This window comes from Lampetra fluviatilis, chromosome 47, assembly GCF_964198595.1.
Source record: "Lampetra fluviatilis chromosome 47, kcLamFluv1.1, whole genome shotgun sequence".
Lineage (NCBI taxonomy): Eukaryota > Metazoa > Chordata > Hyperoartia > Petromyzontiformes > Petromyzontidae > Lampetra > Lampetra fluviatilis.
Genome location: NC_136321.1, coordinates 5918139 through 5934896, shown reverse-complemented (window position 1 = coordinate 5934896; position 16758 = coordinate 5918139). Strand labels below are relative to the sequence as shown.

The 16758-nt window shown below is 51.0% G+C and overlaps 2 protein-coding genes across 5 annotated transcripts in view; one reads left to right on the top strand and one right to left on the bottom strand.

Moving 5' to 3' along the window:
• LOC144947902 (kelch-like protein 9) overlaps positions 1-8145 on the top strand; it is a 66438-nt gene extending 58293 nt beyond the window's left edge. The window contains exons 8-10 of one of the 2 annotated variants that reach the window (XM_078877292.1): positions 546-702; positions 3511-3624; positions 7485-8145. In XM_078877292.1, coding sequence (XP_078733418.1) covers positions 546-702; positions 3511-3624; positions 7485-8071 — 858 coding nt within the window. In that variant the 3' untranslated portion in view covers positions 8072-8145. The remainder of the gene's footprint in view (positions 1-545; positions 703-3510; positions 3625-7484) is intronic. The other variant, XM_078877293.1, reaches the window with a different exon arrangement.
• A 3005-nt stretch (positions 8146-11150) lies between these two features.
• Positions 11151-16758, bottom strand: part of SHPRH (SNF2 histone linker PHD RING helicase) — a 95610-nt gene continuing 90002 nt past the window's right edge. The window contains exon 32 of one of the 3 annotated variants that reach the window (XM_078877289.1): positions 11151-14997. In XM_078877289.1, coding sequence (XP_078733415.1) covers positions 14916-14997 — 82 coding nt within the window. In that variant the 3' untranslated portion in view covers positions 11151-14915. The remainder of the gene's footprint in view (positions 14998-16758) is intronic. The other 2 variants (XM_078877288.1, XM_078877290.1) reach the window with 2 other exon arrangements.

Sequence of the window (16758 nt, the reverse complement as noted above, 5' to 3'; positions counted from 1 at the left end):
CATAGCTCCGTGAGTCCTTACCTGGTGAAATAAAAAAATAGCTTATTTTTAGTTGTGGGTGCTGTAGCCAGATCTGTAAACGTGCTTCTGTAACGTGCTCCCCATGCAAGTATTTCGTAGCGTCGTGACGAGCTGTGTGCCATCGTGCGACGCACAGGCGCCGGGTGAAAATATTGTTGGGGGGGAGGAGGGAGAGGAGAGGGTTGGGAGAATAAAGTAAAATTCACGGGGCTGTAAGACATTTTTACATTTACGAAGTGCATTTTAAAATGAATTAAATCAACGTTTTAAAAGCACGTCATACGTAACGTTCACAAACAAGCGGGAACGGTTCGTCGCCACTAACAGACCGACACGGGCCGAGGGCACGGGTTCACTGAGCACGTTAATCATGGGGTACGACGGGGGGGGGGGGGGGGGGGGGAGTGCAGTGGTGGGGGGACGACGACGTTTGGAGTGCGAATCGGCACGAAACACCAGCAATCAAACCCCCCCCCCCCTCCTTCTCGCTCTCCTGCCGTGTCCGCCGTGGGCCGCCGGGGCAGGGCAAGACGGCGGTGGACACGGTGTTCCGCTACGACCCGCGCTACGACCGCTGGGCCCACATGACGCCCCTCAACGAGAAGAGGACCTTCTTCCACCTCAGCGCGCTCAACGGGCGGCTCTATGCCGTGGGGGGCCGGAACGCCTCGGGGGAGCTCGGTGAGGGCGCACGCAATTCACGCAATTCACGTGCCACAGGCAAGGGTCCCACCCCCCCCTCACCCCCCTCTCACCCCACCGTCGTTTTTGAAGACGGTGTTACACTGCCGCAGAGAACCGTAGCGGCATGGTCGCGCTCGGTGATGGCTGGCGCCAAACTGTGCCACACGCACGCCCTCCCGCATGGCGCCTGTGGGGGTCTCGGTACCGATAAAGTTATTTTATTTGAGCTTTTCTTCCTGTTTTGGTTTTGATGATGTACATGGGAACAGATGCGGAACAAAAACCGACGACGTACACGCACGTCGTCGGAACGGGAACGGGTTAATAGGCTATTGGGGCAAGTGCTGTCAGCGAGTAGCAACTATGTACGTATGTATGTTCAACTTCTTTCGCACCGTCTGAAACCAACTGTGTCGATTGTAATTGCGGCCTTTGTCTCCCGAGTGGAAATGGTAACACTGGTCAACAAAAAAAAACATTTTTTTCTGGCCTGGACTTTTGCAGCTGTTTTAGACTAATTTCAGGGTGCTGATTCCAAATATGATCTCAGATTTGCTCTATCACATCTCATTTTTATGCTATCGGCATACCCCATTTTCATTGATTTTACCCGAAATTAACTCTGTCACTTATGATTGCAAGTTGTTGCGAGTCAGTGACTGCTTTAGTGTTAAAATATGGTGCTGTATTTTTAGGATAGTGTGTTTATAATATCATTTTATGTAGATATCCACATTTATTTAATATTTTTCTTTTGCAGTTTTTATTGAAAATGCTATATTTGATATATCAAAAACCTGAAGTGATAGACAAAAACTGATGCCAGATTTGGAATCAGCACCCCAAAATTACCTTAAAACCGTTGGAATACCTTATGCCAGAAAAAGTGTGTTGACCAGTCTAGTCGTCACTGTTGTTGGCCGTGAGCGGGAATTGAACGCGGCTCGCCGACTTCGTAGCGCAGCTCACCAACCACCATACTAGCACTCCTCGCACACACACAAAGGCAAAGATTTCCCATAAAGCTTTGACAGACTGTTGGGGCAAGTGCTGTTAGCCAGCATCTATAAAGGCTCGCACGGCACACGAGGGGGTGGGTGGCCAACACCACGTGCGGCCACATGTCACCCTAGTGGAGGTATTTACACACCACACCAGGTACTCATTTGAGGCCGAGTCGACTTAGGGGAGGCCCAGGGACCGGTTCAGATAATCGTCACTGATGGTAACCGTGAGCGGGAATCGAACTTGGATCGCCGGGTTCATAGGGCAGCACGTTAACCACTACACACCACGACACACACACACACGTGCAGTCCCGGTAGGCAATGACATTGTTTGTAATTAAAAAACAAGTTTATTGAATAGAAACATAAACACAGCATAGTGCCACATCTAGAACTGCTCTTTGAGTTTAGTTTGTTGTCCTTCCCAAGCACCTCCGATTAGCATGGTTGGCTACGTACGGTGGTGTGAAAGAACTTCAACTTGCATATCTACATCTTGAGGAGCGTCGGGTATGCATGCTGTCCTTGCCATCTTTAGGGTCCTGGTAGATTCCCCTACATGAGCCTCAGGGCAGTCTTCACTGTATAAGAAAAAAAAACCAACTATATGAATCCCATCCAGCCAGGACATTCGCTAAATGCACATATTCCTTTATCACCGCCCATTTCAATTTCCTTGCCTTTTTGCACCCCACTTTATATTCATGCTTTTGCCATCGGCATCGCAGTGCGATATGAAATCTGTTCCCCACCCACCCACCCACAAAAAAAACCCACTAAGTATGGAATTCTGAACGCCTCCCAACATGCATTTCAATCAGTACGGCGGCTATCTGTGGGGCATTACGCATTTTCATGTTTGCCAAATGTCCTTATTTTTTTCCTCTGCTTCGTGTCTCCACGTTGCGGGCAACCATTCGATTAATTTGGCCCAAATAGCAACGCAACTTTACACGGCAGATCCATTCAGAGGGCACGAGTGGGTCCACACTCATTACGCTCCGAAGCGAGCAGCCTGGTTTTACAACTTACACATCGATTTTAGAGCTGCTGCTCAGCTCATGTCCGTACGAGAGCAAGCGATGAATCTCGCGTCCGAGCTTAGTCAGAGAGCGTTGAAACACGGCGACTCACGGTGGCGTAATTCATTTTTCGTTGGGTCGCATGTTTAAAATGCGTCGTAAAACCCTCCTCCACCCAACACAGCGAATTAATAAAGTTGTCGCGTGGTGAACAAACGTGCCACTTTATTGCACTTTCAGCCAATCTCTTCCGGGCGTCTCCCACCTGAGATGCAAGACGTGAGCGAGATGTGTCGTACACCTCCCACGCCTCACGACGCTGGTTGCGCCCGTCGTGGGCTGCTCCCCGACGCGGTGTGCCGAAGCGGTTCACACACTGGCACGTTTGGCCGCGTGAAGAGCGCATTCAGACTCTGTCTTCTCGACAGACCTGTTCTCCACCTGAGGACGGCTGCTTGCGTTGTGGCCGAAACGTCGTGAGAATTATTTTATTGTTTTATTTTTATTATTTTATTGTTTTATTTTTATTATTTTATTATTTCCATTCTACGTGACTTTACCGAAAGAACCAAGAAGATGAATCCCTGCAGTCACGAAAGCTTTAAATCGAAAAAGAGCGCATTGCGTCGGGCGGCCGGGCGGGGGGAAGGCGTACGACGCGCGATTGACTCGAGCGATCCGGCTGAACTAAACTAAACAAAAATCACATCGCAACTTTGGTCGCGAACGCCCCTGGCGCCTTGCTCGACTGACGGCGGATGGCGATTGTGTTTCAGCGACGGTGGAGTGCTACAGCCCGGCCTCCAACGAGTGGACGTTCGTGGCGAGGATGAGCGAGCCTCACTACGGCCACGCCGGCACCGTCTACAGTGGCCTCATGTACATCTCGGGTAGGGCACGCGCAGGCGCTCGTGACGATTGATCGTTATTATTATTATTTATTGATTAGAATTGCGCTTGTTTACCCTGGGAAAAGGTTCACTCGGTCTCGAGAATCTCTTTGAGGAGGGGTCCTGCCAAGTTTTTGTCAGAGGGAGCCAAGTTGCTCTGTTTGTGTGTGTGTGTGCGTATGTGCACACCTCAAGGTGCACATGGCCTGGCACAAGCGTCGTGGTGACGTCACCGCCACTTAGTGGCGAATGGCGGTTGTTGTTGTTGTATGTGCACAGTGTGGGTCGCGGTGGTGTCGCGGTTAGCGCGCTACGCTACGAACTTGGAGACCCCAGTTCGATTCCCGTTCATGGCCAACACCAGTACCTGGTGCGGTGCGTAAACATCGCCACTAGGGAGACGAAGGTGGCCGGGCGTGGTGCTGGCCACCCACCCACTCGTGTGCCATTCCAGCCTTCATAGGTGCTTACTAACACAACTTTCCCCAACAGTCTGTGAAGGCTATACTGGGATCTTTGTCTTTGTTTTTGAGTGTTGCTACAAGAGGATTAATGGCAATGAAACCATGTGGAAAAGTAATAAGTGGAGTTCTGTGCTCATGCGCGGCGGGCAATGGGAGCTTTGAGTGATTATCTTCACTTAGGGATTGCACATTAGAAGGTCACTTAAGGCTATAATGGACGAGGGTCGTTTTAGGACAATTTGTTGGCGAAAACATTTGCCGCTCCATTTTTTTAATTGTAAAACCCCTGCCCCCCTCCCACTTCCAAATCTCGACACGTCCGTCGTGTCTCCATCGTGGATGACCGCGACGGCAACTTCCGATCGGACCACGGGCAAGGGCAGAGGTCGCGTGAAAACCCAAGGAGGCGTCACCTCGCAAAACGATCGCCGTTGTTGAATTTTCAAACAAGCTCCTTTTTTTGATGAGTCGAGACGGAATCCCGTCGGGGGGCCCTCCGTGCCGTTGCTCTTCCAAGTTGGCACGGTCGCCTTGAGTGCGCCTGCAATCCAGCACCACATCGGAAGCAGCTAAGGGGTTGGTGGACCACCGCTCAAATGCTGTGACAAAAATATCTTCCCGTGCGCGTCGAAGAGGCGCCGTGCTGTGGTTACAGCAAACATTAAGCATAATTTTCGATTTAAAGCTTTCGTGACTTGCAGGGATTCATCTTCTTGGTTCTTTCGGTAAAGTCACGTAGAATTGAAATAATAAAATAATAAAAATAAAACATAATAAAATAATCGAAAGAACCAAGAAGATTAAGCATAATCTTTGGTTTTTTCGGTAAAGTCACGTAGGCAAAAAATTCAATAAAATTAAATTTAAAAAGGGGGGGGCCCATAACCACTTACCATCGCCTACACACGGAGCCCTCCCCTAACCCCCTGCAGCATAACAAAAGGAGGCTTAACTTAACCCTCCCCCACGGCCCATCCTGCCCCCCCCCCTTAATCTGTATACTGTATAGTCTCGTGTCTCTTAAGAGTTCTCGCCACTTCTTCTCGGTTCTTTCGGTAAAGTCACGTAGAAGGGAAATAATGAAATAATAAAAATAAAACATAATAAAATACAATTGTGAGAATTGTCTTTTATGTTTTATTGTTACTAAAATACAATTGTGAGATTTGTATTTTATTATGTTTTATTTTTATTATTTTATTATTTCCCTTCTACGTGACTTTGCCGAAAGAACCAAGATGAATCCCTGCATTCACGAAAGCTTTACATCCAAATTCTCTCCACTTGATACAGTCATTTTTCTGTGACGGTGCCACCTGAAGACGGAAGCTTGTGTTGCCTCCGAAACGTCGTGATTTAATTTATTTGTATTTTATTTTTTACCTACGTGACTTTACCGAAAAAAACAAAGAGTATGGACCCTTGCAGTCACGAAAACTTCAAATCTAAACATTAAGCAGCCTCACCTCGACCCGTTTCATCGGCACGAGATTGAGCGTTGCACCGTCCGTGTACTGCCGTTTCCTCCCACACGCAACAAACGCTCATTGATTTATGCTGAACACTTCTTAGTATGTGCACCTTGCGTGTTCACCGATTGTGCAAGCATTGCGATGCAGTTGTCGGATATACGCTATGTAAAAAACTGAATGTTATCTTATTTTAATTCTTAAAGCTCCTTGATTAAGGGCGCTGAACGAAGAATTCGCTATTATACAGCATAAGTGTGACGAAATGAGTTGATGACAAGGATGGTAGGACAGGAATATGATGAGTGAAATAAACGTTGATGAAAGTGACAATGAGTGGTTGATGATGATGATGAGTGCGATGAATGGGTAGGGAGGGGGAAGAGGAGCGTGTTGGGGTAAACGAGGGAAAGTGAGCGAGTGTTTTAAAAGGGGACGAACGAAACATGGAGAACGAGGCTGATCGCTTGACGTGCAGGGGCACCTCGTTGCAGTGTACGGGAAGCGAGAAAGGAGGGAATGGTCATTGGGCACGAGGAGGAAATAGAAACAACAGCTGGGATTGTGAACGCAGAGGGCGTGAAAAAGCGCAGAACGAGACGAGGGATGCGAGATGATACGTTGGGGCCCAGACCACGGAGAGATTTGTAAACTATGGCTTATTTTAGGATTGCTATATTGCGTCGTTGTTACTTTGAGTAAACGTGCTGCGTGCCACGGTTGTTGTCGACGATTCCCGTGAAAGTAATTCCTCTCGTGTCGTGGCCTCGACTCGGCATGATGCCTCTGAGAAATGTCACGTATTCTCTGTGGATAATTCAACAACCGTACAAGAATCTTCTTAAATAACCAACGCTGCTGCTGTAGGTCACTGCTGCTGCTGCTACCTCTGGAATGGTCTGCGTTCCTGTTCACAGAATAGTAATGCATATATGCATTCATTACTGCATTCACATGCGCTTAACCAATTTACGTGTCCTCTTATGAATGAATGTTTGCATACGTTATAAATTATGCATGCGCGTACATATGTATCAAGTCATGTATTATGTAGGAACGTGGCCCATCAGCCCATCTATTTGGCTGGCCATCAATCCGCCTGCCTTATTCATGAAGTTTATTTTCTGCGATTCCATTTTCCAGTCACATCATCGTCGCTAAGAACATGGCTCCTCTTCTGGTCCCTTCTCTCCTCTTCAACAACGGCTGCCACTCGCTAGTCGGTCGCGGTAACATCGCCACGGCGATTGGGCCAGGCTAGGTGGTAGATGTTGAGGCCACGTGAAGTGTCGAAATTACGCTGGCAGGTCACGGAATGGGCCAAGGTGTCATCGGTCAATGGCCGAGATGGCCGGCAGATGCACCAACTGTGCTCCCTACTGTCTTCTCCACCGCACACACGTGCACAAGTCCAATATTGACTTAAAGCGTTCGTGACTGCAGGGATACATGTTCGATGGGTCTTTCGGTAAAGCCACGTAGATAGAAAAATAGTAAAAAATATCACGACGTTTCGATCGCAACACAAGCAATCGTTTCACCTGAAGACGATTGCTTGTGTTGCGATCGAAACGTCGTGATATTTTTCTAATTTTTCTATCTACGTGGCTTTACCAAAAAACCCATAGAATAAGACAAATATTCCTTGTGTCACCGACAAGTGCTGTTAGCGTGCTCATGAAGGCCGGCACGGGCACACGATGGGGCGGTGTGTCCAGCACCACACCTGGACGCATGTCTCCTCAGTGCTGAGGCTGACACACACCGCACCGGCGACACGTTTGAGACCGGCTTGACCTCGCGATGGCTCAGCACCGGCTCAGACACCCCTCCGTGAGCGAGAGCAGAACGGCTTCGCAACGCCGTCCGCTAACCATGAAACTGCCGTTTGTCCCTTCCTCCCTACCCACCGCACGCACGCACGCAGGCGGCATCACCCACGACACCTTTCAGAAGGGACTCATGAGCTACGAGCCCGAGACCGACCGCTGGGCCCAGCGCGCCCCAATGTCCACGGTGCGTGGCCTGCACTGCATGTGCACCGTGCGCGAGCGCCTCTACGCCATCGGCGGCAACCACTTCCGCGGCGCAAGCGACTACGACGACGTCCTCTCCTGCGAGTTCTACTCGCCCGCCAGCGACCAGTGGACGAGCGTAGCACCGATGCCGCGCGGGCAGAGCGACGTCGGCGTGGCCGTCTTCGGCGAGCGGGTGTACGTCGTGGGCGGCTACTCGTGGAACAGCCGCTGCATGGTGGAGATCGTGCAGCGCTACGACCCCGAGCGCGACTCGTGGGAGCGCGCTTTCGACCTGCCCGAGTCGCTCGGCGGGATCCGCGCGTGCGCCATCACCGTGCTGCCGCCCCCCGACGGGCAGGGCGGCGAGGACGCGGCCGGGGGGGCTCAGACGCCGCAGCAGCCGCCGCCGCAGCAGCAGCAGCTGCTGCACGAGAGAGGCGCGGAGGGTTTGGAGGCGTCGCCGCAGCACGACGGCATCGCTCACGGTACCCCGTGAGACTTGCCGGGCGAACGACTGCCCCCCCCCACCCCACCCTACGACCCCCACCCACCCCCCCCGGTTTGGACGAACGAAGCACAGCGCCGAGAACTCACGAGAATCGGACGCCCGAGGCCTGGGAAGGGGTTGGGCGTGGGGTTCGCCGAGCTTCATTGCAAATGCGCAGCGATTTCACCGACCGGACGGCTTCCCTCCACCCAGCCAGCCACCCCGCTACCCACGGACCGTCGCGTTACTTGCCTCCCGCAGACGGCCACCCCTCAAACGTGGCCAGGGGGGGGGGGGGGGGGCGAGCGTCCTACGTGAAGAAAATGCCAACACCGCCCCCCCCCACGCGGCGACACTGGGGGGGGGGCGCTATATTTGTGCGTACGCTGCTGCCCACGACGGCGATGAACTGAAATGGGACAATACACAGGGGGGTGACGTTTAAATATTGTTTTTCCCGCCCGGCCCCTCCTCCCCCCGAGGCCGCCTCTCTTGTATGGCCGCTTTCTCTTTGCAGCCTCATAGTAGAGGGGCCATTGTGTGTCGCCTGTTTATTATTTACACGTGACAGTGACACGGCCCAAGTTTGAATTCCTGTCGAGGGTGTTAAATCTCGGTGTTGTTCATCGCCGACACCGCTCACGACGACCGTCCAAGTTATAACAAAAACGCGCGCTCGCGCGCTCACAAACCCAGTTCGAGTTATGAAAACACGCACGCTCACAAACCCAGTTCGAGTTATGAAAACACGCGCACGCACACAAACCCAGTTCGAGTTATGAAAACACGCGCACGCACACAAACCCAGTTTGTGGACTGAGAAGTGTGAGTTGTCCAGCACGGTTTTACTTTTCACATATATCACGCGCACCCTTCGAGAGATCCAATATGTGCGGCCGTCAAATGGAAATTAATTGGAAAATGAATGGGGAAATGGAAATTGATTGTCGACAACACGGATGTTGCCAAATGTGCTAATGTAGCTAAACTGCGACACCACGGGAAGAGGTGGAGAGAGAAAGAAAAAAAAACCCGACACACACGAACGCATCGGGCACGCCCGCAGTGCCACTGCCCGACATCAACGCGACAGGCCGATTACGCGAGGCTGCCACCACGGTGGCAGAAAATGTTACCCTACGGCGCACGTCACCTCGACTGGAGACGCGTTTGATCGCGGAACACGCCGACGGGACGATTCAACCGAATGCATCGTGGCTTGCGTGGGCCGCGACAGCCTCAAGATCCGAAACGCGCGAGCCATTTGTATAAATGTAAAATATAAAAAACCGCATTTCGAACATTCGAGCACCGCTTATGCGCTAGCTTACGTGGAGATGAAATACCGTCAACGGAAATTTTACCCCATAATAGGTTTTTTTTTGGTAGAAAAAAAAATACCTATTATGGATAATATTGGTCGCCAAATTATACTGCGCGCCCGCAACATCAGCGACACAAAACAATAAGAGAGCGCTTGAGAATACTCTAGCTGTAATCACGCTGCACAAGCCTCGTGTTTTACATGGTTAAAACCCCTTCGCCTCTTCCCACTGATCATGTCATTACCCAAGCTGAGTGCGGCGCTGGAGAGAAGTCCGCATCACTTAGACAATCGACCTTCTACGAGGGCTTCGCAAGTTCCCACGCAGGCCTAGCGACCGCATCGTACGCGTTTTTCGCCATCCAACCCGAAACAAAAAACCACCGAATCCCCGTGCTTTTCCTTCTCGGTGTGTGAATTAACACCGCTCGCGTTTGCACATTTTGTTTCCGTGACCAAATCACCCAGAAAGCACCCGATCTCGTTGGAACACGGGACGTTAAGACAGGGTTATGCCTGGGTAGTGCTCGGATGGGTGACCACCGTGCACAAAACAGGTGACTTGGTTGCTGCGGGTTGGCCAACGCTGTGGTCAGCAGAGGTGGTGCATAAAAAAAACCCGCTGTTGTACCGTTATTGTGCTCCCGTATCTACGCTTCGCACTTTCACAAACCCACAGCTGACAATTGCGTCGAGGTTAAATCATCCACAGGACCCACACGGTGCGAGGAAGGCCTCATCCAAGCGGTGGACGGACAGAAAGGGCCTCCCTCCCCGACATGCACACATTGCACATTTGCCCCACGGTGAGATGCGGACGGTGGCTCTGCCACCTTGTTGTATGCCGACATCCCCATGGGTGGTGTTTTTGGCGTTTACGCGGGACAAACGGGAAAGGAATGGGGGGGAGGGAGGGGCGGCCCATCCACGGCATGACGTAAGGACAAGCCGCCGCGCGGCAGCTCGCGTTGTCAAAATCGTCGCGGGGGACCCCGGGGTGCGAAGACACCGACTCGCACGCTGGCTGCCGCTCGACGTCAGGGCAGGGGACGCTGGGACACGGGGATGCGGGCAGCGGCCGCGGGGCCCACGAGCGACGGCGCCGCGAGAGACGCGTTCGTCAACGTCGTCAAACACCGAATCAGTTGTGGGCTTTGGGACCGGCGCGGCGAAGTGTCGGATAATATCTCCCCCCCCTGCATCTGCCGGTCGCTCCCTCAGGAGCCGGGGCAAACGCGAGCCCGGGCGAAGCGGCGTCCCACCACCACCACCATGCGAGTGTTTGTGATGCGAAGATGGGCGTCCGATGTACGCGGAGAACACGAGCGCACACACGTGCACGCACGCACCCTGCGCTCCTCCTCGCTCGTCGCCGTGTGCTCGTTTTCAGTTGATTTCTCCGCGTGGGACTATTTGTATGATTTTACATTGCAAATGTACGATTTTGTTGTTCTCTCTCTCTGTATAAAGTTGATGAAAAAAATCCTCAAGCCGTCGCGTGAATCAACATAATTTAGCAGCGTCGCCGTGCGCCTACGTTTCATGCGGTGAGAAATAAATCAACGTCTCTTTATGAAAAATAATTGCAAGCAGCATCTGTTCGGCCAAATCATAGCTGACAATAGTTTAATTATTGCGAAAATGGTGTAAATGTGCTATTAAATATAGAACCATAATTAGTCAACATCTTGCAGTTCTATTACCTTCAGCGGAGATAGTAAAATAATAAAATGCAGGGCACGCACCGGGCTTACGAATGAAAAATGTATGCCAGCCATGAACACAACGAATACTAACAAGTTTAATAATGACACAAGGAAAAATTGTCATTTACATAGCGATCAAATATCAAGGACAAAACCACGACAATGGGAGCGACTCGGCACGCTTGCAGGGAACGTAAACAAGTTACACGCGTGCACACACGCCAATGAAATTGAACACAGAACCGGGATAAGGTCTGCCTGGGGTCTTTGCGCCATCCGAGAATTTTTCAATTGGTCCTTTGCTGCTGTTGGGCATCAACCCCACCAATGTCCCTGGACTACGAACCCAAAAAGGGAAGCGCACGCGCTAGCAGCGCCACCCTAAAAGTAGTTCTCTATTTATCAATTGTCATTTCGTCACGCGTTATAAAAATAAACGGCTTGCAATAAATGATATTGCAGCAAATCCACATTGTTCGAGGGCTCATTATATGGAATGATAATTTGCAGCAGTTCTGCCGTTTTACTGGAAAAACTAGTCTCTCTAGGGGCCCTACCCAATCAGAGGCGCACTGCAGCTCTACACAGCAAGCCAGTTACACAATATAATCTCCTACACGCACTGCACACACACACATGTGCCCGTCTGCGAGTTTCAATTTTAGTATGCGCATTGCCCGTAGCAGCAGGTGCTTCGTCTTGCGAGTTAATGCGTGGACAAGCAATAACACACCGGGACGTCATTGCCTCGCGGCAAATCGCCAAACAGCCCCGTTCTGAAAAGGTCACACTCGTGCCTAAAGTACGGCATTCGCGCCCTTCCTCGGGGAGCCAAGATGAGGGGGGGGGGGGGGTGAGCAGTGCGTGGTTGGGTGCCGTGAGCTGAAAGCCGGTCCTGCTCGGGAGTTGGGGTGGTGACGTGACCCCGGGGTTCGTGACCCAAGCAGCACGGTGACGCGACTCAGTACGGTGAGGCGACCCCAGCAGTGCGTGGTTGGGTGCCGTGAACTGAAAGCCGGTCCTGCTCGGGAGTTGGGGGTGGTGACGTGACCTCGGGGTTCGTGACCCCAGCAGTGCGGTGACGCAACCCCAGTAGCGAGTGGTTGGGTGCCGTGAACTGAAAGCCGGTCCTGCTCGGGAGTTGGGGGTGGTGACGTGACCTCGGGGTTCGTGACCCCAGCAGTGCGGTGACGCGATCCCAGTAGCGAGTGGTTGGGTGCCGTGAGCTGAAAGCCGTTCTGGCTCGGGAGGTGGTGGCAGGGGACGTAACCCCGGCGGTCAGTGCGTTCCCCGCCTTTTGCGGAGGTCCGCGGTTCAAATCCTGCGGCCGCCCTGGTCACTACCGCGGTAGCGTGTGTGTGAACCGTAAAAATACACGCCATCTGCTTCACTGACGTCATTCGCAAGAAGTAGGCCATTGTGTGCCGTTGGCGTCTTGGTTCAAATTTGACAAATTGGAAATATCACACAGCAAATTACTCACAGTTAGAATTATACACATCAATAATAGCCTCCCGCCCCCCACCCCCCTCGCCGGACTGTGAAAAAATTAGGACCCTCCTGAAAAAAAAAGTCATGAGAATCGGTGAGGCTTTTCCGGGTAAATAATCATAACAATAAATAATAATAGAGTCGTCCTGCAGCAACAGCAGTGTTGCATGCGGAGAGGATCAATGGGCACACCCTCCCATCTCCGTGACCATCTGTCGGATGCCCTGCCGATGCATTTGTGGAAATGTCTTTTGACGGATGCCCTTTTAGTTTCAGATTGCTGGAGGCACCAGGATTAATATACGGCTGAATTTGACCGCCCACCCATGTGATTTAAGTTAATCAATTTTCGTGTAACGTAGAGCCGCGCTAGTGCAAATTATTAAACAATACAAACATGACATTTAAAAAACGAGGTTTCATGTTGTGCTCTGCAGAGCTGCTCACATGGGCCGATGTGAAAACTTGTTGTGACAAAGCGTTACAGTGTCCTATGTCCTCAGTAAGAAGCAGAGAAGAAGAATAAATCCCTCTCTATAAAGACATTCCATGCAAATTTAAAACGGGGGCCGTAAAAAGCAGATGGCTTCATAAGTCTCTTCACGGTATTATGCTCAAGAAAGCCGTTGTAAATTCAGGCAGACTTAGCGTGCCATCCAACACACCAGCCAGGTGTCGGCCACACAGTCGCTCCCTTAACCCTTCCGTGTGAAAGTAAACATCAATTCCAGTCGATGGGAAATCCCATCAACTTGACAAATGCGTGGCAGCCAATATAACAAGTATGAAAAATGCAATGCTCAGACGCTACAGAAGGAGGTTATGGTACGAAAACACCCAGACAACACCCGCAACAAACCTACAGGTAAACTCTTCCCATAATCCCTTGTGAGCTACTGGTACTAATAATAATTATAATCATTATTCAAGATCAAGAGGTCTTCAGGACCAATGCCATGAATGCGACCCTGGAGTTGTTGTAAAAATGACACCTCAAGCTTTACCGTCTCATTACCACCGCCGTCTTAAGATTGAGCTCTTCCCTGTGTTACACAGTTGACACACATCCTCGTGCAGTCTCATCACCTCCATCATGTGCATTTAGGTCTTCCCCATGGTCGCAAACCACTGGGGGATTACTCGCAGTGTCTGTCGCGGCAAACTGCGCTCTTCTATCCTGCACACGTGTCTCAGTCTTCAGGAGCTCCTCTTTACTGATTCAGCTAAGACACATGCTTGCCATACTTTTCACGTACTACCCACTTGCTTACCCCCTACCCTTCAATGAAACGCACTAAATTGAGACTATTTGTCGGACGTGATCAATCCACAGCTGGATGAAGGCCTTCCTATGCCGTCGCTAATTTTCACGATCCTGGGATGTGGCGCTTGCACGTATGCTGATTTCATCGCTCTATCTCCTCGATGAACGTGCTTAGACGCATTCCATCCCTTGGCTACCACTGTCATTCTCCTTGACCTATCCGTGGGTATTGCCTCATATTCTGAATGCCACCTGAACAGCGGCGATTGAATGGCAAGGGGTACTGACTGTGGCACTCACCGAAGGCAATTAAGGCTTGTTTTTAAGGGCGGCTGCACTGCCTCACGGAAGAATACAATCAACGCTCACAAAGTCTAACACACATGCCCCCCCCCCCCATGAAGACGGCTCTTTCGGCAAGACTGTGCAATCTAATGTATAAACTAAACTATTCTATTTCACCAGGTAGAGCCCACTCATTTCTCCGAGGCGACCTGGCCACACATGATAACTCACCGAAGTGGTGGCTGATCATCGCATGTGGGCATTTATCGCAGCAGCTAAATGATCTGCACACATGTGGGAGGGTTGCGAAACCGGATGAGGTATCCAGAGAACAATCCATGCGACCACCACGGGGAGAGAGAGAACACGTGGACTCCGACTACACAACAGGAATTATCAGGGTCCATGATCAAACCCACAACCTCCTGCGTACCAGGTGAGGGAGATAACATCTCTTCACCACCACCTTTAAGCGAGGGCGAGTGGTCACGAGGTTGATTGGTCAATGATGCGGACCGCAGACCGAATGGCCTGGGGTTCGTGGTGCCTGACAGCTAAAAGAAGTGAACGTTATTTTTTTGCTCCTGTTTAGTGTTATTGCAAACATTTAATAAAATATAAAATAGGACTGAAAACTTCGTTCGTTATTTTGGAAGTGAAATAACCTGTGGCCTTGCAGGCAAAGTAAAGCGACAGCCAAGCCCACATTCGGCGACGCACACAGCTGCCCGAAAAAACGTTGCCGGTCTCGTCGCTTACGCCTGCTTATCGTCTTCCTCCCGATTACTCATCGGCGAAGAGGTCAGCCAGGTCGGCCACGGTCCAGATGGAGGCGTCCGACTGCGGTCGGCTCAGAGGCAGAGGTCTGCAGGAGGGGGGGGGCGGAAATCAACAAAGACGAGCAAAGCCAAGTCTCCCGTCAATAGAAGGCAGCGGACAACAACACATAGCGGCTTCTGATTGCCAGTGACTCACCAGAACATTGGCCCGTTGATAATAAAAAAAAATGACGGTAAAAGTGCAGCCCTTCATTCCCTTGCTCAAGCCACTCCACTTACGAGGCGCGGGTTACACCGCCTGGCTTTCGAGTCGTGGAGAATTATCGTGGCGCCTTATAAAGCACACTGTTATTATTTACTACTACTACTACTACCACCGCCACAGGAAGCTCTCGAGAGCCACCTCTTACAAGTTGGTATGGTGTATTAATTCTAGATTTGAAGCTTTCGTGACTGCAAGGATTCATACTCTTAGGTTTTTTTCGGTAAAGTCACGTAGGTAAAAAATAAAATAAATAGAAATAAAATAATAAATCACAACGTTTCGGAGGCAACACAAGCTTCCACCTGAAGACGGAAGCTTGTGTTGCCTCCAAAAAGTCGTGATTTATTATTTTATTTCTATTATTTGATTATTGTTTATTATTAATTTTATTTTTTTCCTACGTGACTTTACCGAAAAAACCTAAGAGTATGGTATGGTGTACTCTACCACGTCTAGGAAGAGCTCGGAGTACCCACACTGCATCCCACCACAAGTGACCTGTTCATCGACTAACCGGTGGAATGCATTTATACTGCTGTTTATGTGTGTCTGTTGGACCTCTCTCGCACCATACGTAGCCAACCGTGCTAATCGGAGGTGCGGGGAAGGACAACAGAGGTGGGAAAAGAGAGGGGGTCGGGGATTTAAGAATCTTGCATCATTGTTTCAACTGCGACATCGGGAGATCGAGCTGGCGACCTTTGGATTGCAAGCCCAGCGCGCGAGCCATTACAAACCATGACACCGCGGCAGCATCCAAGGCCTGTGGATATTTGCTTGAAAATGCTGCGGCTATTAATTTTTTCGTTTTGATGAAAACCGTTGGCGTGATTTACACGCCTATCGCCCCTCGCACCATTACGGGACGCAATCTAATTTGGCGACCCCGAAAACGGCGCACAGCGTGTAAGCATGGAATATACGTGCCCCCGTAAGGCATGTCGCACCACCACCACCATCATCATCATCGCAGGTAATCGCACGCCACCAACATTGTTCTCTTTTATACGTATACACAAAGACGAAGATTCCCCACGTAGCCTTTCACAGAGTGTTAGGGCAAGTGCTGTTTGCGAGCACATATGAAGGACGGCCCGCCCGGCATACGCAGGAGGTGGGTGGGTGGCCAACACCACGCCCGGCCACCTTTGTCTCCTCAGTGGTGATGTTCAGACACCACACCAGGTACTCATTTGAAGCTGAGTCGACCTAGGGGAGGCCCACGACCGGTTCAGATAATCGTCACTGGTGTTGGCCGTGAGCGGGAATTAAATTCGGGTCGCTAATCACTACACAACCACCCCGCAGATCTTGTTGGAAAATCAACTTGTTGGGATGGCCTGGATGCTTTGGGCATCGCGACGATGGGCAGACCACGGCAGGGGGGTGTGGGCGTGAAGCCACAGAGCTCACACACCCGGACCCACCAAGCCCCCCCCCATACCCCTGCCCCCCCCCCCGCCCCCCTCTTTGTACCAACGCGGCTCGCACAGCTTGAAAAGCGCTATTTATTTTTGACAGAACGAATAGCCCGTTGTGAAGGTCTGTGGGGCTTTATGGAAATATAGATGTCACAAGCAGG